Genomic DNA, 23384 nt, shown 5'->3' with positions numbered 1-23384 from the left:
GCTGTAGAGGCCTGCCTTTCCAGAGCCAGACCTCACTTGTGCCTGTTGGCCAGTGTCTGTCCAGAACGGTGTGGTACGCTGATTAAAAACTCAGTTTAACTCTTGGCTTGTTTCAAACATGACGCAGCCATTTTTTTTTTTTTTTTTTTTTTTTTTTTTTTTTTTTTTTTTTTTTTTTTTTGAGATGGAGTCTCGCTTTGTCGCCCAGGCTGGAGTGCAGTGGCACGAGCTCACTGCAAGCTCCGCCTTCTGGCTTTACGCCATTCTCCTGCCTCAGCCTCCGGGTAGCTGGGACTACAGGCGCGCACCACCACGCCCGGCTAATTTTTTGTATTTTTAGTAGAGACGGGGTTTCACTGTGTTAGCCAGGAGGATGGTCTCAATCTCCTGACCTTGTGATCCGCCCGCCTCGGCCTCCCAAAGTGCTGGGATTACAGGCGTGAGCCACCGCGCCCGGCCATGATCCACATTTTTTAAAGAGGCCAGACCTTTTTCTTTCTAAAAGCTATGTTTTTATGTAATTGCATGTGAAGTGATTGTATTGGTCTCTTACTATAAAAATTACATACGCTTATTACAAAGAGTCAAACAGCACAAAAGGGTGAAACGTAAGAATTAAATTGTTAATTCTCCTCAGTTCCACTCTCTAGATAGAACCACTGTTAGATTCTAGTGCATGCTTCCACATGTGTATTTTGCATATTTAAGGTTTAAAACAATGATAAAAAACAAAGCATTGTAGTGGTCAAAAGCTCAGACTCTGAGTTTGAATTCAAGATTGGCTACTTTTTTGGGCAAGTTACTTAAACTGTCTGAGCCTCAGTTCCCTGCTTTGTAAAATGGGGGTAATAAAGCATCTCCTTCAGAGTGGGATGGGTTAAACTAGTAAATCCATGTTGAGTGCCTAGAACAGTGCCTTTCACATAGTGTAAGTTCTGTTTGGTAAAACCTGCTTTTCTGCAGTGACCTTTTTGAACTTTTAAAGCACATCTGAACAAATGAAACAATTTCCAAGCAGAGAAAAGTGATAGTTTCACCTGGGAGAGTTGTAGCCCCTTATCCCCAGAAGGGCCAGTTAGAGGGGAGAAGCTGGGTCTGGGTTGGGGTGGCACATGGACCCCTGGAGTCAGGCCAACCCCAGCTACCCTTCCCTCCCCATCCACTCACAGCCATGAAGAACGCTACATTCCAGATCACTCCTGACGTGATCAAAGAGAGTGAGAACATCCAGCTGGGCCAGGACCTGAAGCTATCATGCCATGTGGATGCAGTGCCCCAGGAGAAGGTGACCTACCAGTGGTTCAAGAATGGCAAGCCTGCACGCATGTCCAAGCGGCTGCTGGTGACCCGCAATGATCCTGAGCTGCCCGCGGTCACCAGCAGCCTAGAGCTCATTGACCTGCACTTCAGTGACTACGGCACCTACCTGTGCATGGCTTCTTTCCCAGGGGCACCCGTGCCCGACCTCAGCGTCGAGGTCAACATCTCCTCTGAGACAGGTGGGCAATTGGAGGGGCACTAGGGAAATGTGAGGGGGTGGAGAGGCCCACAGACAGGAGGTAGTGGGGAGGCAGCGGCTTGGGAAAGGGAAGCCAGAGTGAGGAGGCCACCATTTGTTCATGCCACATGCTTTTACTGAGTCCCTGTTAATATGCCAGGCACTGTGCTAGGCCCTGGGGTAGAGTGGTGGGCAAAACAGGCTCTGCCCTCATAGAGCTTAGGAGAAAAGGCAAACACGTTTCAGATAGTCTCACAAATAAATATATCATTGCAAACTGCACACATGAGAGTCTGGAAAGAGTTCCCTGAGGGCAGTGCAGCCTCAAAGGGAGAGACCTACAGTTGTAGGGTGTGTAGAGGGCTTGGGAGTTGGAATGTCTTAGAGCCAGGGCAGGGGTCCAGAGGTGTTTCCTCCATTTGGCTCATAGGCCTGATACCTAGGGCATGGAAGTGTCTTAAGGGCCTGGAAAAATAAAATAATTGGCTCCAAAATACAAAGAAACAATTGCACAATTACAGCCAATAAATGCATAAATGTTTATAGAGTATATATTATACTAACTAGATCACTGGACCTCAGCTGGCCCTATAGAGCTATTTAAAAATAAGAACTTTATATTTAATGTAGAACATGGGTACATTTTAATTTGTTTGATGTGATGTGCAATGGGACTCATGGAAGTCTTCAAAAAGACCCTCTGATTGAGCAATGTGTTGGGTTGCATTAAGTTCTGCCATGAATAAAAGAAATTAGCAGTGTTATTAACAGAAATAACCCTAACTAACAGTGGCTTAAACTAGCTAGATGTGTATTTCTTCCTCATGTAAAACTTTGCTGGTAAGCAGTCAGGGCTAGTATAGGGGCTCTGCTCCACCAAGTCCTCAGGGCCCCAGGCTCCACCTGGCTTGCTCTTCCATCATCCTTATAGCATGTGCCACGTTGCCCATGATGGCAGTTCCAGCTGCAGCTATTATTCTGCATTATTTTCTGCAGGAAGGAAAAGAGGGGTACAGCTTCTTTTAAACACCTTCATTTTCCTTGGTATTCCATTGGCGAGAATTTAGTCGCGTGGCTGTAGCTAACGATAATGCAGGCTGGGAGATGTAGTCTTTATTCTGGGTGGCTGTGAGCCCTGCTGAAAGCCAGGTATCCTATTACTTAAGAATAAAGGGCAAGGATGTTGTAGGACAGACTAGAAGCCTGTGATAACACACTAAGGCAAGAGAAGATGAAGTCTTTAAATAGGCCAGGGCCCGGAGTAGGACAGAAGGACCAAGAATGGATATATTTAGAAATGTTTAAGAGGTGGAATCCCTAGTACTTATTAGTTCTGGGGAACACGGAATATAGGCCAGGCTGACTTCAGGTCTCTCTTTGAGATGGAAGACCCTGAGGTGGAGACCCAGGAGATGGAGAGGATTTGGGAAAGTGAATTCTGCTTTGGAAATACTGGGGACCAGTGGGAAGTCTGGGATGGGAGAGAGAGGCTTGCACCTAGGGGGAGGTAAGCAGAAGCCGGAAGACAGAGCCCAGGGGGGAGCTCCAACTCCACTCCTACCTCTCTACCGACCACCATCACCCCCGCAGTGCCGCCCACCATCAGTGTGCCCAAGGGTAGGGCCGTGGTGACTGTGCGCGAGGGATCTCCTGCCGAGCTGCAATGCGAGGTGCGGGGCAAGCCGCGGCCGCCCGTGCTCTGGTCCCGTGTGGACAAGGAGGCTGCACTACTGCCCTCGGGGCTGCCCCTGGAGGAGACTCCGGACGGGAAGCTGCGGCTGGAGCGAGTGAGCCGAGACATGAGCGGGACCTACCGCTGCCAGACGGCCCGCTATAATGGCTTCAACGTGCGCCCCCGTGAGGCCCAGGTGCAGCTGAACGTGCAGTGTGAGTCCACCAAGCCACTCGGACTACCTTCCCAACTTTCCTTCCGGCTCCCGGCCGGCCTGTCCCCTCTTCATCCCCTTACCCACCCCAGTCCAACCAGACCCCACCACCTACTCCTGATACCCCTAACGCTCCTTGACAACCCCGTGCTGTGGAACACGGAGGTCTGTGTTCTTTACTGCACTTCATCAAGTATCTCCCATCTTCATTTTCAGGGGCCCGGTGAACAAAAAAAATTACTTGATTTTGACAGGTGGAAATGGGATTTTGAAGGAGGAGGAAGGACCCTCAAGGGGAAACACTGTCTGATAACAAGATGATGAAAATTACCATGTGCCAAACACTGTTTTAAGAGTTTCAATGCACTAACTCATTTAAACCCCCGCAGCCCTATAATAGATTCTATTATTCCCCCATTTTTACAAATAGGGAAACCGAGACACGGAGAGGTTGAGTAACTTGCCTAAGGTCTCACAGAGTCAGGGCTGGGTTCGGGCTGGGATTTGAACCCAGCCCATCTAGCTTCAGAGATTATACGCGAAATCCCTGAGTTATCCTGCATTTCATTGCTTGGGTGGGGGTGGGGCGAGGGGTCCACTTAGGGCGTGACTGGAGGCCGGGTCTGGGAAGCATGGCTGGTGGGAATGGCCAGGAGGGAGTGGGTATCTGCTGGTTGGGAGGTACGAGCGTGGCCATTGGAGGGATGTGTTGCGAGTGTGCATCCGCTCTGGGATTTTTCCTGGTGGGGCTCACGGCAGTAGAGGCGAGAGCGTTACCTCCCCACGGGCCGCTCCTCAGACCCCACTCGCTGGGGAGAGGCACCGCTGACCGCTGCTCCCGCCCCCAGTCCCGCCGGAGGTGGAGCCCAGTTCCCAGGACGTGCGCCAGGCGCTGGGCCGGCCCGTGCTCCTGCGCTGTTCGCTGCTGCGAGGCAGCCCCCAGCGCATCGCCTCGGCTGTGTGGCGCTTCAAAGGGCAGCTGCTGCCGCCGCCGCCTGTTGTTCCCGCCGCCGCTGAGACGCCGGATCATGCAGAGCTGCGCCTCGACGCCGTAACTCGCGACAGCAGCGGCAGCTACGAGTGCAGCGTCTCCAACGACGTGGGCTCGGCTGTCTGCCTCTTCCAGGTCTCCGGTGAGCGTCCAGTGGGTCCCTCCCCACCCACCACGCCCACCAGGGGCCAGGCTCTGCCCCAATCCCAGCCCGGGAGATTCTTTCCCTGGGTGGGCCCGCTGACCCCCTTGAAGCCCACCTACTCCAGGCTTAGCCCGCGCCTTTCCAAGACCTGCCCCTGCCAAGGCCAGGCCCCGCCCTGTGCCGCTAGTATACCAACCTGGGCCTCCCAGCCCCGCCCTCCAGGTGCGGACCATGCCCCTCCACTCACACCCTATCTTGAGGTTGAGGCCTTCCCCTTCCAAGGCCTGCTTATGCCTATACCTGTCCTAAGCCCCGCCTATTACAGCTCAGCCCGCTTCCTGGGCGTCTGACAACTGCGCCACTTCCAAACGCAGCCTTCCCCAGGCCTAGGCTTCGCCTCTCTAACTACACCCAAACCAGGCCTAGACCCCTTCAAAACCCATCCAAGCCACGTCTAGGCTCCTCCGCCTGCGTAAGGCATAGGCTCCACCCCTTTCAGTTTGGTCCAGTCCCAGCTTTGCGCTTCCGGCCGATCCAGCAGCAGGCAGCATTCCCTCCAGCCCCACTCCCACCAGCGTTAGAGCCCCTCAAGCCCTGGCCACAGCCCCATCTCAGCCCCTCCCCGCTCGTCCTTGACCCCTGAGGCTACAGATGGGGAACCGCTTGGGGGTCTGAGGTGTAGTTTAGGGGAGAGCAGACGCCTCTCAACAGCTTCTCTGGAACGTTGTTGCAGGGGCACTGGGCCAGACAGCACACGTTTCCTGAGCTGGCACCCTAGAGGTGCAGGCCGTTCGGTGCCCAGAAACCCCTCTCAGCCCCAGCTCTTCTAGGCATTCTCAGGTGGGCTGTCAGGGGCTGCAGATGGCCATGGGTGGGTCAGAAAGGGGTGGAAGTGGTAGTGAGGGAGGCCTGGGGGAACACAGGGGGGCTGCCTGGGTTGCTGATGTCTTCCTCCATGTGGGGAGAGCCGCCTCCCTGCCAGAGCTGGTGGCAGCGCCTCTGGAGCAGAGCCTGGGGATGTCTGTCCCCCATTCCATGGCATACACAGCTTTCCCAGCAGCCCCCAGCTGACTGGGTGGCCCTGCAGCTTCTGTTTGAATCCCTCACTCAGCAGCAGGGGGATAGGACGGCAGGTCACTGGCCCTCTCCCCACTCCCCACCATCCAGCCCTGCCAGCCAGAGGCCCCTGTGACATTTCCCACCTCCTTCCCTTCTCTCCTGTTCTCCCACACTTTCCCTGTCTCCCCACTCCTCTCTCTGTTCCCCTCCTCTCCCTTATCTTTCTTTCCTCCCAATATCCCTGACCCTTCTTTGTGTCTTTCCCCCACTCTCTTTCCCATGTCTTCCCTCATATCCCTTTTCTGTGTTTTCCTAAATTTCTCTTTACTCTATTTTTTCTGGGCCTGCCTTTCTCTTCTCACCAATATCACCTCTTGGAATTTCCAATCTCTGTCTCCATCTCCCACTTTCCCTCCTATCCCATTCTCATTCTCCCCAATCCCCTCTTCTCCCAACATTCCCCAATCTCACAATATTCCCTTTCTCTTTGTTTCTCCATTCCCTCTCTGTTTTCCACCTCATCCTCTTCCGTTTCCCTTTCCCACACCTCCTTTCTTTGTGTCTCCCCCGCACCCTCCACGGCCCAATGCCCCCCTCCCCATCCTCTTAGCCAAAGCCTACAGCCCGGAGTTTTACTTCGACACCCCCAACCCCACCCGCAGCCACAAGCTGTCCAAGAACTACTCCTACGTGCTGCAGTGGACTCAGAGGGAGCCTGATGCTGTCGACCCTGTGCTCAACTACAGACTCAGCGTCCGCCAGGTGGGCCAAGGGGAGTGGGGCCTGGGGCAGGTGGAGGGTGGGGTGGCTGACCCTGGAAATGCTCATCAAGGCCAGAGGAAGGGTCAGAGGTGGGGCTCAGACACGCTGACCCTTTTAGAGAGTCTCCCTTAGGGAGAAAAGTTTTGGACATAGCAGCAAGAGATTGGATGTTCTAGGGATCTGTCCCTTCTGGACCCAGACTCTAGGCACAGCTATGAGAATTGGGCAGGCAAGGGTCTGCTGGGTTCATAGAGGAGGGAGCCAGCGCTACTCACAGAACATAGAATCTACTCTTGGATCAAGAGCTTAAGAAGGGGTGTGGGAGAGGGGAGGGTCAGTCTCATCCAAGGGGTTTCCACCACGCAAGGCCAGGGTCTCTCTGCTGTTCTCGTGCCCAGTATGAGTCCATGTGGTTCTGCTCAGCCCAAGAGGTGACTGGTGGGAGGGTAACAGTGTGGCTCTGGGACAGACTGCCTAGGCCAGAACCCAGCTTTGTGTACAGTAGCTACAGCAAGCTACTCTCTTTGGCCTCAGTTTCCTTATCTGTAAAATAGGGGTAATTATAATATTTTGCCTCATAGGATTGTAATTTTGAGGATTAAATGACTTAATAATGGCAGTATACTTAAAACAGTACCCCACACTTATTAATGGTTCACTGTGTTGCTATCATCATTTTTATTATGAAGACGGCCCTGGGAGGTGGGCACAGAAGAGGTGATTGTCCTGTCTCACAGTTGAAGAAACTGAGGGGCTGACTTCCTAGGCATCTGGGAACTCCCTGTACTTACAGTTGAACCAGCACAATGCGGTGGTCAAGGCCATCCCGGTCCGGCGTGTGGAGAAGGGGCAGCTGCTGGAGTACATCCTGACCGACCTCCGTGTGCCCCACAGCTATGAGGTCCGCCTCACACCCTATACCACCTTCGGGGCTGGTGACATGGCCTCCCGCATCATCCACTACACAGAGCGTAGGTGACAGTGGTGGTGGTAGGAAGGATGGGCCCATCTCATGGCCAGGGACCCCCTCCACCATCCCCATGCGCTTCCTAAGCTTGGGGTTCCCCACCGTGTACTCTCCTACCTTGTCACTGCAGGCCAGACCCGCTGGCCCCCAGTCCTGGCTCTGAGGACCCTGTCCTCTGGTCCCAAGCAGGGTATCCTCTGCAGAGCCCCACACCTCAGTTCTGACTTGGTTTCCCTGCTTGCTTTCTCAGCCGTCAACTCTCCGAACCTTTCAGGTGAGACTCCCCAATCCCCCATGACTTCCCCTTCCCTTTAGGGACACAAAGGCTCTCCCGGTGAGAGAAAGGAGATAGGCTATCCTTGAGACAGTCAGAGAGAAAATGAATTCCCCCTGCGTTGCCGTGGGGTACGGCCAGAGGCTAGAAGGAGAAGCAGTGTTGGGCTGGAGATGTTTATATCTGGGATTATTCTGGGGTTTAAAGGCCAGGCAGGTGGGGAGAGGCTCACTGTCCCAAAAGAAAAAAGGAGAAGCTGGGCTCATCTACACCCCCTGTTGCCTGAGTCAGGGGTTCTTAGTCTGTGACCCATGGACCTCCAAGGAATCTATGTATAGAATTCAGGCAGTCTATGAACATGGAAAGGCATACAATTAATTTCTTTTTTTCTTTTGAGATGGAGTCTCACTCTGTTGTCCAGGTTGGAGTGTAGTGGCACAATCTCGGCTCACTGCAACCTCTGCCTCCCAGGTTCAAGTGATTCTCCTGCCTCAGCCTCCCAAGTAGCTGGGATAACAGGCATGTGCCACCGTGCCCGGCTGATTTTTGTAGTTTCAGTAGAGACGAGATTTCACCATGTTGCCCAGGCTTGTCTTGAACTCCTGACCTCAGGTGATCCACCTGCCTTGGCCTCCCAAAGTGCTAGGATTACAGGCGTGAGCCATCATGCCTGGCGTCAATTATTTCTTTATTTTCCCTATCTTCTAGCAGAAATTTAACATCCCCTTCAATGATGAATGGAGGACCCAAACCACAGTAGTAAAATCAGGACCTGTGACTTTGTCAGCTGTAGAAATCCCATGTTTTCACCTCACCTTACAGTTGTTCGAGATATCTCTAAATATCATTTATATCCATTTGTATTTCAAAACTATAGTAGTTACTAGACCTAACACTAGATCTTGTGATTTAATTAGATACTACAGAAGCCTACTTATGATTTTATAACAGATTGAAAAATATTTTGACAACGGTATTTCGATATAATTGATTTTCTTTATAATCCTATATATTTCATTTTATGTGTCTAAAATCATTATTCTGAGATTACCCTTAGGCTTCACTAGGTGCTAGAAGGGACTATGGACAAAAAGGGTTAAGAAGTCTTGTTATGGCAACAACTTTGCTGTGGGCCCCGTGTCTGGTCTTTTGAAGCCTGGAATCCTGAATGCCTTGCTTGGATGCATGGGAGCTGCCTCTGCAGGGTGGTGACAGGGCGAGGCTGGGCCTCAGGGACTGAAGAGGCTGACTCTGTCTCATTCCCCCATGAAATGCAGACAACACCTGCCACTTTGAGGATGAGAAGATCTGTGGCTACACCCAGGACCTGACAGACAACTTTGACTGGACGCGGCAGAATGCCCTCACCCAGAACCCCAAACGCTCCCCCAACACCGGTCCCCCCACTGACATAAGTGGCACCCCTGAGGGTGAGGACCTGGCCTGCTGCCAGAAGTGGAGGATTGCTTCAGGGGGTCGTCTAGGCCCAGGGCACCCCAGACTGGGGATGAAGGGAGATAGCACCAGTCTGAGGGAGACACAGTCCTGTCCTCAGGGAGCCCCGGTCTGAGGAGAGACACAGCTCCGTTCTCAGGGAGCCCCAGTCTGAGGGAGATGCAGCTCCATCCTCAGGGAGCCCTGGTCTGAGGGGAGACACAGCCCTGATTTCAGGGATCCCTGGTCTGAGGTGAGTCGCAGCCCCATCCTTAGGGAGCCCCAGTCTGAGGGAGACGCAGCCCTGTCCTGATAGAGGATCAAGAGGAAGAAGAATTACAGTAGAGCCAAGAACCCATGAGCACTGACCAGACTCCTGTGCTGTGCTGTGCTGTGCTGTGCTGTGAGGCAGGGTGCGTGGGGTAAGGCACCTCAGGTTCAGCCAGCAGAGGCTTAGGCAGAGAGGGAATCAGGTAGGAAGAGGCCCGGGTGTCTCGGGGGCTATTGGCGCATCTCCCCATTCCCCCCAGGCTACTACATGTTCATCGAGACATCAAGGCCTCGGGAGCTGGGGGACCGTGCAAGGTTAGTGAGTCCCCTCTACAATGCCAGCGCCAAGTTCTACTGTGTCTCCTTCTTCTACCACATGTACGGGAAACACATCGGTGAGTTGGGGGACCAGGTAGTCTCCACCAAGTGTATGCTGGAGGATGGGAGGGGAGTGGGGTCCACAGGAGGCCATGGACTGGACCATGTGAGGCCTGAGCTTCCCCACTTGGCTAAATGAGAGGTTCTTGGAGGGGTCTGCACAGAGAATTGGCAAGAGGAGAAGTTGAAAGCCAGCTTGTCCGAGGTTTTGAGATGATCAAAGAGTCCTGAGCCTGCAGATAGAAAAGACTCCAGCAGGGGACGGACATGGTGGCTCACAGCTGTAGTCCCAGCCCTTTGGGAGGCCGAGGCAGGCAGATCACCTGAGGTCAGGAGTTCAAAACAAGCCTGGCCAACATGGTGAAAGCCCATCTCTACTGAAAATACAAAATTAGCAGGGTGTGGTGGCGGGTGCCTGTAATCCCAGCTACTTGGGAGGCTGAGGCAGGAGAATCGCTTGAACCCGGGAGGTGGAGGTTGCAGTGACCTGAGATTGCACCACTGCACTCCAGCCTGGGCAGCAAGAGCAAAGCTCCATCTCAAAAAAAATAAAAGACTCCAGCAGGATGAGATAGAAGTGGAGGGGATGGAGAAGACAACTAAGAGGATGCAAATATGGAGTGCCTGCCAGGTGATGTCCTGGGTGTGCCGAATCCCTGGTTGCATTAACCCTTACAGCCACCAGATGAGGGAAGTGTTAACCATCCAACTCAGAGACGTCAAGCATTTGCCCAAGACCACACAGTAAGCTAGATCTGTGTGACTTCTCCAAGCCCTAACCATGAGATTGGAAGGGTGCTGCTTTGTGGGCAGTGAGAGGAAGTCCTGCTTCCCAAGTGTGGGAGTGAACATAAGGAGTACCCTTTGGCAGGCAATGGTACTGGTAGGAGTGTCACGTAACCAGTGAACTCATCTGTCAGCCATCACTTCCAGAGCTCCTGCTCAGTGCCGGGTATCAGGTGCTTGTGAATGAGGTGGACGAGTTCCCCATCCTCTTGGCATTTACAGGCAAGTGGGAGAGACAGGTATTAAATAACCCATGCTACCAGCTGGGAGTTAGTGACCCCTGCAGCAGTGGAAGGACAGGGGCCGAGACTGGTGGTAACAGGGAGACCTGACTGACTCCGTGGCATGGTCATGGGAGACTCTGCTGAGGACATGATGATTTTTTAAAAATTGTTTTTGTTTGTTTACTTATTTATAGGAAAGGTAATACATTTCACAAAGGCCAAAAGGTACAAAAGGGCACATAATGCAATTGCCCTCCCATCCCAGTCCATCTGCCAAAGGTGATCAATAGACTAGATTTTAGGGCAAATTTTCAGAGATACTTTATCCAATAGAAACCAGTACATATGGCCGGGCAAGGTGGCTCACACCTGTAATTCCAGCACTTTGGGAGGCAGAGGCAGGCGGGACACCTGAGGTCAGGAGTTCGAGATCACCCTGGCTAACATGGCAAAACTTCATCTCTACTAAAAATACAAAAATTAGCCAGGCATGATGGCAGGTGCCTGTAAGGAGGCTAAGGTAGGGAGGATTGCTTGAACCCAGGAGGTGGAGATTGCAGTGAGCCAAGATTGCACCACTACACTCCAGTCTGAGCGACAGAGTGAGACTCCATCTCAAAAAAAAAAGAAAAAAGAAAAGAAACCAGTATATACACATATATATTTTATATATATATATATATATATATATTTCTATTTCCTCCCATTTTACACATACTGTCCTATACTTGCTCTTTTCCTCTGAATTGTACATCATCTTGGTGATCATTCCTTGTCAGTCCACAGAAAGCATCTTCATTGTTTGCCTCAGATGTAATGGTAGAGGGAGTGACTTTAAGCAAATGTAGATCTAAAGGCTCATCATGGAGAAGTTTCCACAGCTAGGGTGATGGATCAAGCTGAACTGATGAACAAGAATGGAGTGGGATAGAAGGTTCTGTCTCCACTGGGGCCCCCAAACCATTTGCACAGATCTTTTTCCCATGGCTTGGTCTGGACTTCATAAGAAGCTTCTTCTAGGGTAGGTGAGGGTGGATGACCAGGACTCCACCACCCTGCCCAGTCCTCTCATTTCCATTTGGCTTCCCCAGGTAGGACAACCAGTTCATTTTGGTTTACCCCATCTTTCCCAGTTTTAGCACTGGGTATGATTTATGTGGTGAATAAAGCTGGCTCTTAAAACTCAGGATTTCTCTAATACTGATGCTTAGGACAAAGCTCAAAAAAGAAAAAAAGAATGAGTGAGTTTAAAGAAAGATATTAGCACATGTGTTATATAACTTGGTCAAGATAGCGAGAGGGGAGATTGTGGAGGCATTAGCCTGGGGGTGCTCGGCCCATTTACCCACAGCCATAGGGACCTGGAATTCTGGGGTAACTGAGGGGTGCTGGAGGAGAAGGAGGAGACCAGAACTTGGCTAAGAGTGCCCAGGCAACACCAATGCCCCCTCCCTGTCCCTTCCAGCTCAGCTCCAGCCCCCAGTGGTATGAAATATCCGGCTCTGAGGGAAGGGGAATCAATCTTAGATGGTGCCCGTTGGCTGGCACTTCCCACAGACAAAGCTGTACCATCTGTGACACCAGATAGACAGACCCCCTGGTGGGAGAGAGCCACCAAATGTTACCTGCCTGGTATGAAAGGAGTTGGCTTGGACCAAGGAGAGCCAGCAAGACACAAGGTCTGGGGACAGCTGGTGCCCAGAGCTGCCAGGCAGAGTAGGAGGGGAGGAGGGAAGAGGAACTAGGATAGCAAGAAACACCCCCTCCTCCATGGCAAAGCCAAGCAGAGGAGCATATTGAAGGTTCCAGGCATATGGAGGTACCCTCACCAGCAGGGAATGGGCCCTTGAGAGGCTGTGCCAGCACCCAGTAGAACAGGAGGTACTCACCCTGGCTTTCACAGGGCCCAAGCCCCAGTGTCTTCCAGGATCCTCACCAGCCCCAAAGAAGTGACTTTCTCTTCTCCCTCCTGGAGATATGCCCGCTGTCCCCATCCCTCTGGGATCTAGCCTCAGTTCCCATACCATTTCTTCCTCCTCTACTGCCCTGCCCCAAGGACCCTGATGCAGAAGCCTGCTTTTTCACCGTCCCCTTCCCTCAGCACCCATAAGCTCCAGTGTACCCCCTGCTCAGGGGCTTCCTGACATCCCTTTACAGAGGACATCCAGGGCCCAAGACCCCCAACTTTCTGTTTGAAAAGGGCCTGCTCAGGCTCAGTGGCTCATGCCTGTAATCCCAGTGCTTTTGGAGGCCAGGAGTTCTAGACCAGCCTGGGCAACATAGCGAGACCCCCATCTCTACTAAAAAACTTTAAAAATTAGCCGGGTGTGGTGGTGCATGCCTACAGTCCTAGCTACTTGGGAGGCTGAGGTGGGAGGATTATTGAGCCCAGAAGTTTGAGGTTGCAGGGAGCCATGATTGTACCACCAAGGCCCTGTCCCCACCCCCCACCCCCCCAAAAAAAGAATGAGCTTTGCTCAATATGCTCCTCCATATCTTTCTTGCCACATCTAAAACCAAACAGAGCTGTATGCTGGTGCCTGGATAGACTCCAGTTTTCCAGCCTCTGGGCTTTTGCTTAGCCTGTTCCCTCTGCTTAACATGCCTTCTTACCACATTCCCCTGGCCAAATTCTTCCCATTCCTCAAGGCCTGTCGAAACCACCACCTCCTCCAGGAGTCTTCCTAGGTTTGAGCTGGGAGCCCTCTATCCTTCCTGTGAACTCTGAGTCCTTAATGTACAGCTCCCCAGGCCCAGATCACTCTCTGCTCTGTGGTATGGTAGTCCCTGGGATTCACATCTTCTCTTCCCTATTTGACTCCTTGCAGGAAGGTCTGTGTCAAAATTCCTATAAGTTCCCAATAGTTAAAAATTCTAAATGAAGAATTTTCCATAACTCTCATCAAGGACTTTCATAGAATCACAGAGTTGGAAGGACCTCAGCGTTCATGAAGACCAAATCCTATCAATCATTCATTTATTCATCCATCTATTCATTCACTTAACTAATTGAGCACCATTATATGCTAGGCAGTGTTCTAGGACACTAGGACAAGACAAAGATCCCTGCTCTTGAAGAGCCTACAGTCTACTGGTGCCAAGCCTTATAAAGAAAAGAATGCAGAAAAAAGAATAGAGAGCTATTTTACATGGGATGGTCAGGGACTTCCTTGAGGGAGGGAAGAATGTTCCAGGCTGGGGCAACATCACAAGCAAAGGCCCTAAGGCAGGAACTGGCCTCAAGTATTGAAAGAAAAGCAAGGATACCAGTTTGCTGTACCCGAGTGGGAGCCAGGAAAGAGTGGCGGCAAATGAGATCAGAGAAGCTGACAGCGTCCAGATCAGGTGTGGAAGTCCAGGAAAGGATGGCGATGGGAAGTCTCAAAGGGGACTGAGCAGGGGGGTAACGTGACTGGAGACAGGGGTCCCCTCCACAGCACCCCTGCTGGATAGTCCTGTCCAAGGACAGGATGCTCCCCCAAGACAGCCCACTCTTTTGCTGGGCAGATCTGATACATCCAGGGTCTTCCTTAGATGGAGTTCAAATCTGCCTCCTGCAAGCTTTCACTTGCTGGTGTTTATTCTACCCCATGGGGAATGCAGAGCATGGACGATCACATAGACTGTCCCCTCTGGCCTTCTTTCCCAGGGCCTTACTGGACCGAACATACTTCTCTTGCCAACTGGATATTAAACGTTTCAAAACTCCTTCATCTACCTCCACAAGTCATGTACTGCCAACAGGGACACACTGTTTTCTTTGGAAATCCTGCTGTGTGCCCAGACAGAGGTCCCAGCGCCCTGGGACAGCTCCCTTATCTAGAGGGGAAGGATAGAGTGTGTGTGCATGTGTGTGTTTGTGGGTGGGGAGATTAGCTGATTAGCAGGGCAGGACAGAAGGACAGAAATGAAAGAAAATTTGCAAGTCATCCTGATGAACTGAAATCCTGCTGAAGTCTTGTTTCCCATATTGAGGGTGTCCCTGCAGGAATGGGACATTGCACCCAGCTGGCCATGGGGAGGAGGTCCTGTCAACAGGGACAGGGCTGCAGCATGTGGTGGGAGAAGAGGGCTTGGTAAATGGGGAAAGGTGAGGATGCCCTGGCCAGATCTCACTGCCGACTGTCTTCACACCCACCACAGGCTCCCTCAACCTCCTGGTGCGATCCAGGAACAAAGGGGCTCTGGACACGCATGCCTGGTCCCTCAGTGGCAATAAGGGCAATGTGTGGCAGCAGGCCCATGTGCCCATCAGCCCCAGTGGGCCCTTCCAGGTGAGTCCGCAGGGCCCAGAGGACCCTCCCCAGCTTCGGTGGTTGCTTCCCCAGCTTCGGTGGTTGCTGTGGTCAGGAAGCACTTAGGAAAGCCTTGTCCTTCTTCCTGGGGGCTAAGGATGGAAAGAGTCAGGCTAGGGGGAACTTCCAGGTAGATTAAGGGGAAAGGTGGGGTTGGGGGAGCGCTCTGGTCCCCAGCAGAACCTCCTCAACCCTTGCTCCCTGCTTTCTGACCCCACCCCAGATTATTTTTGAGGGGTTCGAGGCTCAGGCTACCTGGGGATATTGCCATAGATGACGTCACACTGAAGAAGGGGGAGTGTCCCCGGAAGCAGATGGATCCCAATAAAGGTGCACGATGGGAAGGAGGTGGGGGAGCTGAATCTGGAGGGAGCTGTGTGTGGCGGGGGTTCCTATCTGTTGGGGGAGGGTGTTTGTGTCTGAATAGGGGTTCAGAATGTCTGAGTGATGGGAATCATGTGGCTCTGACTGTGTGAAGGTGTGCCCCACCCTCACTCAGGCTGTGTGCATGTGTAAACAATGAGAAGCCTAGCCCCCACCCTCGTGGTGAGCCTACTGACCTGTTCATGGTATCAGAGCACCTCCTGTGCCTGTGTCTGAATACATCTGTGCATACCTCTGGCTCCAGAGGTGAACATGTGCCTTCCAGGGCCAGAGGTTTCCAATACTAACAGCTCCCACTTACTGAACAATTACTGTGTACCAGGCAAGGCACACAAACTTGTATATGCACGTTTCACTTACCTCACAACAGTTAATCCTCACAACAGTCGTTTGGGGTAGCACACACCGTTGGACCCATTTTACAAGTGAGCAAACTGAGGCCCACTGAGGTTAAGTAAATTGTTCCGAGTCTTAGTGAACCTGAAGCCTGGCAGGCTGAGCTAACCCCCACTCCACCCCACGCCATCTCATGTCTGTGCTGTGAGTTTGTCTGTGTGCTGCACTGAGGCCAGTGCACACCCTCAGGCCCTCCAAAGAGGTGGGCAGAGTAACAGTGCCCTGATGCTGCCGACCTGCCTGCCACTTCCTGCCCCTGTCAGAGCTGACCAGAGCCCTGGCCTGTCTCCTCTTTCTTTCCTGTTGCAGTGGTGGTGATGCCGGGCAGTGGAGCTCCCTGCCAGTCCAGCCCACAGCTGTGGGGGCCCATGGCCATCTTCCTCTTGGCGTTGCAGAGATGATGAGAGCTGTGTGGCCCCCCCCGCAACTTTGCCCCCGGCACACCAAAGTGTCCACATTGTACCAAAGACTGACCCCTGCCAGCTGGGGTGCCCAGGGGCAGGGCCGGCCTGCCAGGGAGGGGGCCTGCATTGGCTGCAAGGATGAGCAGAGGACAAGGACAGAGGCCAGGCACTGAGGCCCTGCAGACAGCTGTTCCACATGCACACACGCACACACTCATGCTCTCACACACAGAGATATTAAAGCACAAGTTTCTATCCGACCTGCCAGCACCTTCTTTACTGCAAAGACAGGAGACTTGCCTGAATGGCATCTGCCAACCCAGGGACCTTGGCGCAACATAGGCCTTGTCCTTGCTGCACTCGTGGTGTGCTTCTGACTTTCCCCTGTCCCCTAACTCAAGGCCGAACTCCAGCCTGGTGGCTTTGCCAGAAGGGAGCCAGAAGTGGGGCAGACATGAAGCCCCTCCCTTGGTCAGACTCTGGGACTCCTGAGATGGGAGAGACAGGGATCAGAGGCGGAACAGGTGGGACTTTGCAAGCTCTGTGGATGTCCCACGTCCAGGGGACAACCAGGAAGGTAGGGCACCTGCTGCACACAACTTTGTCCAGAGTGAGCACTGGATGGTGGAGACCACAGGTCACCCCAGATCCCTTGACCTATTTCTGGGACACCATATTTCCCTCCTCAGTGTGCGCCCTTTGAAGGGACCCAGCACAGGGTCTTGGGCCTGGGCAGTCTGAAGACTGACACCTTCCCCACTCCACCCTACAAGCAGTGGGACTCCTGAGAACACGGTTCCCTCCTAGCCTCAGCCGCCAGCTGGGTCTCAGAGGAGCTGGGGGAGTGGTGGCCAGCCCGTTTTCTGGGGTGAAGCTTGACTTTGAGAAAGGCAGAAGGGAAGTCCTGCCTCTGTGATTTGGTGCCCCCATATCAGACAGTGAATTTGAAGTGGAGAGAGGCCTTCCTTTCTTACCTACTTGGCACGAAAGGGTGCCCTGGGTAGGAGGGTGTGTGCAGGGCAAAATGCCAAAAAGCACTGTCTAGTCAAAAGTTCCCTTCTCCACCCAGGGGCAGTGAAGGAGGAGGGGCTTATAGAGCTGGGATTGGTGGAGGGAGCAGGTGCCAGTCCCCTCACTCTCTGGGAGCTGTGAAAGGGCTCCCTGTCCTTGGGTCCTGGGTTAGGCGCCTGAGATTGACATGATGGAATCTAGATCTTTCCTCCTTGACATCACCCCTGAGCCCCCACCAAGCCATCCATGGGAGAGAGAAGGCCCAGCCCCTTCTAGAATGAGTCTTTACGCATGCGTGCATATGTGTGTATGTGTGTGTGCCCGTCTGTGTCTAGGTACCACCGTGGGTACCTCGTTGAGCAGGAGTGTGTGCAAACACAGGTCTGTGTGTGCAATCACACATATTTGCCTGTGAGACTGGATGGAGACCCAGTCGTTTCTGTGAGTGTCCATGTACGTCAGTGTGTGTGCCCATCTTCCTGAGTGATGTGTTTGCTTGTAGGGTGCTGACTGAATAGATTCTGTCCAGCCCTGCTCTGTAGTCTCAAGCTGCCTGTGATGGCCTAAAATTCCACCTTTCATCCCCTATGAATGACAAAGAACTTACAGATGACCTTACTGAACGCAAGCACCTTTGGTGAGGAGTGTCACAGGGCTCCTCCTGGAGCATTTGGTGGGGACAGCTGCAGAGAAGAGGCCTGGAACTCGGGCAGCACTGCAGCGCCAGGCGGCAGGCGGGGAACCGAGGCAAAGGCTGCCCATCTCCTCCCCCTGCCAGGCCTGTGTGATCATTATCACCAACAGCTGGTGGGTGGCCAGGCCAGGATGTAGCGGGGTCTTCTGATGCCTGATCAGCATGGCTGCCTTCCTGGCCCAGCCAAGGCCTCCATCCGAAATGAGTCGCTCCAGGTTCTCAGCATACACTTCCATTGCGTCTGTCGGGTATTGTTCCCTAATTGTCCCATCTGTGCAGAGTCTGTTGCCCCAACTAGACTGTGAGCTCCTCCTCAGAGCCTTCCAAGTCCTCCCTCCACCTCCACCACCTCCCGCTGGTGCCCAGCACAAGTGGGCCTGGTGTGGAAACCACTCCATTGCCCAGTGGAATGGATTCTGTAATGAGTGGTTCCTGGCCTCGCCTGCGGAATAGAATCACCAGAGTCCTTTAAAAAGCATTGCTGCTTGGGTCCCACCTCAGAGGCTCTGATTTCATTGGACTGGAGCACAGTCGGACATCAGAATGTTGAAAAGCTCCTCAGGTTCTCCTGACAGCAGGAACCACTGGCCTGGCACCTCCTGGGTGCTTCCTCTGTGCCCTCGCTGGGGTAGGCATTGGAGCACCACAGATGAATAGCCCCAAGTGCTTCCTCTTTGGGGTTCCTAAGGCACCCTGTGCCTGCTTCCCTCTGAGGACCTTCCAATCCATCTGCCCCGCAACCCTGGCTACTCCAAGAGGGGGACTTGTCTCCCTTGTTCCCCTCAGGATCCATACAGCCTGCCACAGTAAAGGTGCTCAGTACATGTTGGCTGGGCTGAACTGCATACATGTGGCCCCCAGATTCCTGGTCTTTATGGGTGGAGGGCACAAGGTGCGGGGGCGGGGGAATGCTGCTGGAGGTCTCAGTGGGTGCAGACAGCCCTGCCTGGAGGATGGCTTGACCCGGGGTTGATAGAGTGTGTCTGCTGAAACACTGAGGTCCCCACGTGTGAATGGGTGAGGTTGATGTGTATGTCTGTGTGTGCCAGCAGGTAGGTGGGGGATGTGGGTGTCAGTGTATGCCAGCGGGCACTGTGAGTGTCTAGGCACGTGCTGGTCTGTGTGTGTTTGCGTATTCCTCAGCAGAAATGAGTGGCTTTGTGTATCACCAGGTGACTTGTCAGTGTCAGTGTCTGTGTGTGCCTGTGAGCCAGCATCTCTGTATCAGTGTTGCTCATGCTGTGTGTCTTTGTGTGCCACGGTGTGTCCGTGTCTGTTGATGGGTGGCCCATGAGTGACCCCCGCCAGGGGAGACAAGGCTGGCTGGATCCAGCACATCTCCCCAGTGGCAGCCTCGCCCTCTGGGTCAGGGTGACTGAGGCATTTTGTGGCCTTAAAATGGGGTGTTAGCCCTCAGGATGCTGGGGCCCTTCCATCCCTTGTCCCCTTCATGTTGGTGAAAAGCACTCTGGGGGCCGGGTGCTGTAGAGCAGCTTATGGAAATCTCAGCTTGGCTATCCTGCCCTTGGGGCCACAGACGGGCTCCTAGGGTGCTGAGTGAAGCCTGAAGACCAAGCCCCTCCTCCTGGAATGCTCCTTCCACCCCTGCCTCTTGGAGATGGGCCTGACACCTCTTTCCCATTCATTCTCCTTTTCCCTGTGCTCTGGGAAAGCCCCTGGCTCAGGCTGTCAGCGTGAGGATGGACCTCAAAAGTTTGAACCCCTTGTGCAGATGAAGAAGCTGAATCCCAGAGTGGGGAAGGGGAGTGGCCCAAGATCACACAGCTAGTTTGAGTAGAGCCAGTCTTGGGAGAGCAGGTACTACAGCCCTGGGGGTGTCACACCACTTATCACTGCCCCTGAGGTCTCCTGCCAAACAACTGCAGGGAGTTTGGCTAACAGTCCTGTCTCCAGGGTGCCGGTGGGGATGTTATAGATGTTGCTGGGATCCCACCCTGGGAGAGATGCTATCTCCCGGCTCTAAATTCTGTCCTCTCATCCCAGGCTGCAGACCCTTCTGCCTCATGGCAGGCCTGGGTGCCACACAGAGGTAGCCACCCTCCCGCCAGTGTCTGCAGCTGCCACCCCTCTCCCAGGCCCCCAGAGAGAAGAGACCCTGTTTCCCCACCTCTCCCCTGTGATTTCACAAGAGCTCGGGCTAGGAGTGCAGGTCAGCATGTCCTCATGTGCTCATCCTCTTCACTTCCCCAAAGACCAGGAGGGTCACGGGTGGGGCGTGCAGAATCTTTGTGTTTTTTCTCGCTGGGCAGCTCGAGGGACTGGGGAGTATTCCCAGGGTCTTTCCTCTGCTCTGGAGAGTCCCTGCAGAGCCAGTGACTGAGGCTGGGTTCAGGGTTCAGGGGAGGCCTTCATGCTTCCAAAGGCCGGGAAGCACCTGCCTCTCTATCGAGTCAGTGCTGTGCGTGTGTGTCCGAGAATGTGGTGTGTGATGTGTGGAGTGTGCATGTGTGTGTGTTGGGGCAGAAGGACCACTCTTTCCTGGGGATCCCTTGACCCTTATAACTAGAAGGGACGTTAGGGAGCATCTAATCTGGTGCCCCCATTGTACAGGCGAGGTCCAGAGGGATAGCATCTGCCCACCCCACCCCTTGCCCTCTCGTTGCCTGCACTCATTTCCCAGGGACCCTCCCAGGATAGGAATGCCCTCCTTCCTAGCCCCCTCCCACCCTCCTCCCAGCCACCCACATAATCACCATCTCAGCCCAACTCTGGTGGTCCTCTAGGCCCCGGTGCATCCTTCCTGCCCCAGAGTAGCCAGCTCACCAAGGCCTTTATCCCCAGCCCAGGAGAAGGGGCAGGCAGGGAAGGGGCTGCTCCAGCCCTGAGGCCTCAAAGACTTGGGAGAAAAGCCAAAACTCCTCATGCCAAGGCCCACATGTATGACCACCCCAGCCCACCCCACCACCAAGGTAAAAGCACAACAGGAGACCCCCTTATTAATGGGTGAAATGTATTGGGGTTGTTTTTTTAGTCACACGACCCCGTCCTCACCCCTTTGCCTTGCTGTCTGTCTCCACCCCAGCCTCTGTTCCCCATTTGCCTCTCTTTCACCTCCAAGCCCCCAAATGTAACCTCTAGTTGCGGACGCGGTTGTTCTATCAATAAAGCTGCAGTGTTCTAGCGCTCAGCGTCAGCCGTGTGTGTTGGCTGGGCAGAGTGGGCCAGGGTGGGGGCCGGGGCACTGGAGGGCTCCTCTCAGCTCCCTGGGGGCGGCCTTTCTTCTCTTTGGCACCTTTCGACAGGGATCCTGCTCTGTGGCCTGGACAGTGAGGACCTGCATCCTGGTCTGCTCCCAGCGAACTTGTGTCCTCGTTCGTTTGCTCATTCAGAAAATACCAACCAAACACTGCCTTTGTGGAAGCCCCTGTGTAACGGGAGAGATGGACAGTAAGCTAATAATAACACCAAGACGTATATAATGATGTGTACAGTGAGGGCTGGGAAGGGAAATTGGTGCTATGAAAGAAGGTAAGAGGAGGGTTCTTACTTGGGTTGGGGCTTCAGGGAAGACTTCTCTAAGAGACATTTAGGAGAGATAGAATGATTGGAGTTAGCCTGTTGGGGCTGGGAGAGGCTTCTGAGCAGAGGGAACAGAATATGCAAAGGCCAACAGGGCCCAAAAACTTAGAAGACTCAAGGAAGGGGAGTAAGAGCAAAGGAGGAGGAATAAGTTTGGTATGGTGGTTGGAATGCCCTTTTCCCGTCTCGGCACCCAACCCTACCATCCCTCCTACACGCTCGGAGTCCCTTCCCTCTTAATCTCTATTCTGGCCCTATAGACCCCACCCTGCAACCTACTTGGGGCTGCCTCCCTTATTCACCACCAGCTAGCTGCATCCTTGCCCTAAAATCAAGTTATGCCAACCTTTCCCTTTACCCCAGACCTCTCAGAATTCTAGAATTTCAGACCTGGGAGGTCCTTAAAGGTCACTTATTTCAACCATCTACTCCTATATTATAGGAGAGATGGGCTTGCCAAGGTCATGGGGATAGGCAGTGATGAGCATTTGCAAAGTGCCCCAAGTCAGGGGTGTGGGTGTCATGATGTGAACTACATCATATCAGGTGAATGATGGGAAGAGTCTTTCAGGTTACAGTGATTCGGGTAGTTGATTGGGTAGTTTCACTTCCATGTTCCAGATGGGGAAACTGAGGCTCAGATGACAAGACCAAGGGCTCCCTCTCCCTACCACCTAAGTTTTATTGGCCCTCATGTTGGGTAACTTCTTGTTGCCACACCTGGCCTTTATCTTCTAATAGAAGAGAAAGAGACTAAGGGACTCACCACCGCTGTAAGTTGGCTCATTGAGCACAGGAAGAGAAATCCGGTCAAGCTCACTCAAGTGCAGGAGCATTATTGTGAGGACAAACACAGTGAGGGGGATGAGCACTCAGAAATCCAAACAGGAGTTGCAACAGGGATGGTTTTCCTGAACCAGATGGGCATTTTGGATTCAAGGTAGCTCTAGGATCATCGTCTACAGAAACTGCTGGTGCCTCACCTGTGGTAGAATAAAGATGGCTACAAATCCCTTGTTATCCTTTCTGTAGAGAGGCAGCGTCTAATTCCCGTCCTGTTGAATCTGGGTTGCTCTTAGTGCCTTGTGTGCAATAGAATGTGACATACTGAGTGGAAGATGCCTTGGAGCTTCAGCTCAGGCCTCTTGGAACGTTCTCTCTGGAAGCCCTGAACTGCCACATAGGATGTCCTCTGAGTTGCTCTGAGACCACCATGCTAGAGGGGCTCCGGCTGACCATCCCAGCTGAGTTCAGCCTTCTAGTCATCTCCACCAAAGCACCAGAAGATATGGGAGTGCAACCGCCTCAGACCTTCTAGACCAGCCCAACTGCCGCCTGAATTGCTTAGCCAAGCTCTGTCCAAATTCCTGACCCATCGTCATGAGATATAATAAAATAGTTGTTTTAAGCCCCTGCGGTTGGGAGTAGTTTGTGACAACAGCAATAGATGACCACCCTGGCATGACTCAGTCACTCCCCAGCATCTGCTGCTTTTTGTCCACGCAGTTCCTCTCCTGAGTCATGGTGTCTGCTTCCTCATAACTTCAGCTTTCCAGGCATCATGACCTCTCCAACTCAACTCTCCTTCATGGCCTTCCGGTGGCAGCTGCCAGCATTCACTGACTCAGCCGCTCAGGATAACGGGCTGATTGGACGGGCCCCTATTTCAGGTCCAGCCACACATACATCATTGGGCAACCTGTGGGTTGGCTGCCCTTGAGTCAGATGCCACCCTGATCCAACCAGCTGGGCTGGAGGAAGGGGTCACGGACATGAAACAAGGCTTCCTAGGGGCTGCCATTTCTAGGCAGCTTGTGGATGGACCCGCTTAGGAGGGGCAGGAAGCTGGCAGGCACCGAAAACGCACCTCCTTGCATCTTCCCTCTTTCTCCCCTCCTCTAGTGGCCATTCATTCCCAGGGGCACAGTAATGCAGTGTATGTCCCATGAAAGTCCTCCAAGTGACCCTGTCCAAGGGCAGGTCCCA

General features: G+C 53.2%; 1 protein-coding gene across 1 annotated transcript in view; it reads left to right on the top strand.

The window, feature by feature from the left end:
• MDGA1 (MAM domain containing glycosylphosphatidylinositol anchor 1) overlaps positions 1–22806 on the top strand; it is a 65474-nt gene extending 42668 nt beyond the window's left edge. The window contains 12 exon segments of the mRNA XM_017870148.1: positions 1170–1499; positions 3089–3385; positions 4233–4517; positions 6190–6341; positions 7135–7312; positions 7559–7582; positions 8860–9012; positions 9547–9681; positions 14818–14961; positions 15205–15222; positions 15225–15299; positions 16059–22806. Of these exon segments, the coding sequence (XP_017725637.1) occupies positions 1170–1499; positions 3089–3385; positions 4233–4517; positions 6190–6341; positions 7135–7312; positions 7559–7582; positions 8860–9012; positions 9547–9681; positions 14818–14961; positions 15205–15222; positions 15225–15299; positions 16059–16150 (1883 nt within the window). The 3' untranslated portion in view covers positions 16151–22806.
• Positions 22807–23384: the final 578 nt, after the last annotated feature.

The sequence above is a fragment of the Rhinopithecus bieti genome, unplaced genomic scaffold, assembly GCF_001698545.2.
Source record: "Rhinopithecus bieti isolate Rb0 unplaced genomic scaffold, ASM169854v2 scaffold_4553, whole genome shotgun sequence".
NCBI classification, from domain to species: Eukaryota; Metazoa; Chordata; class Mammalia; order Primates; family Cercopithecidae; genus Rhinopithecus; species Rhinopithecus bieti.
Note: the sequence above shows the minus strand (reverse complement) of the source record. Positions and strands in the feature narration are given on the sequence as shown.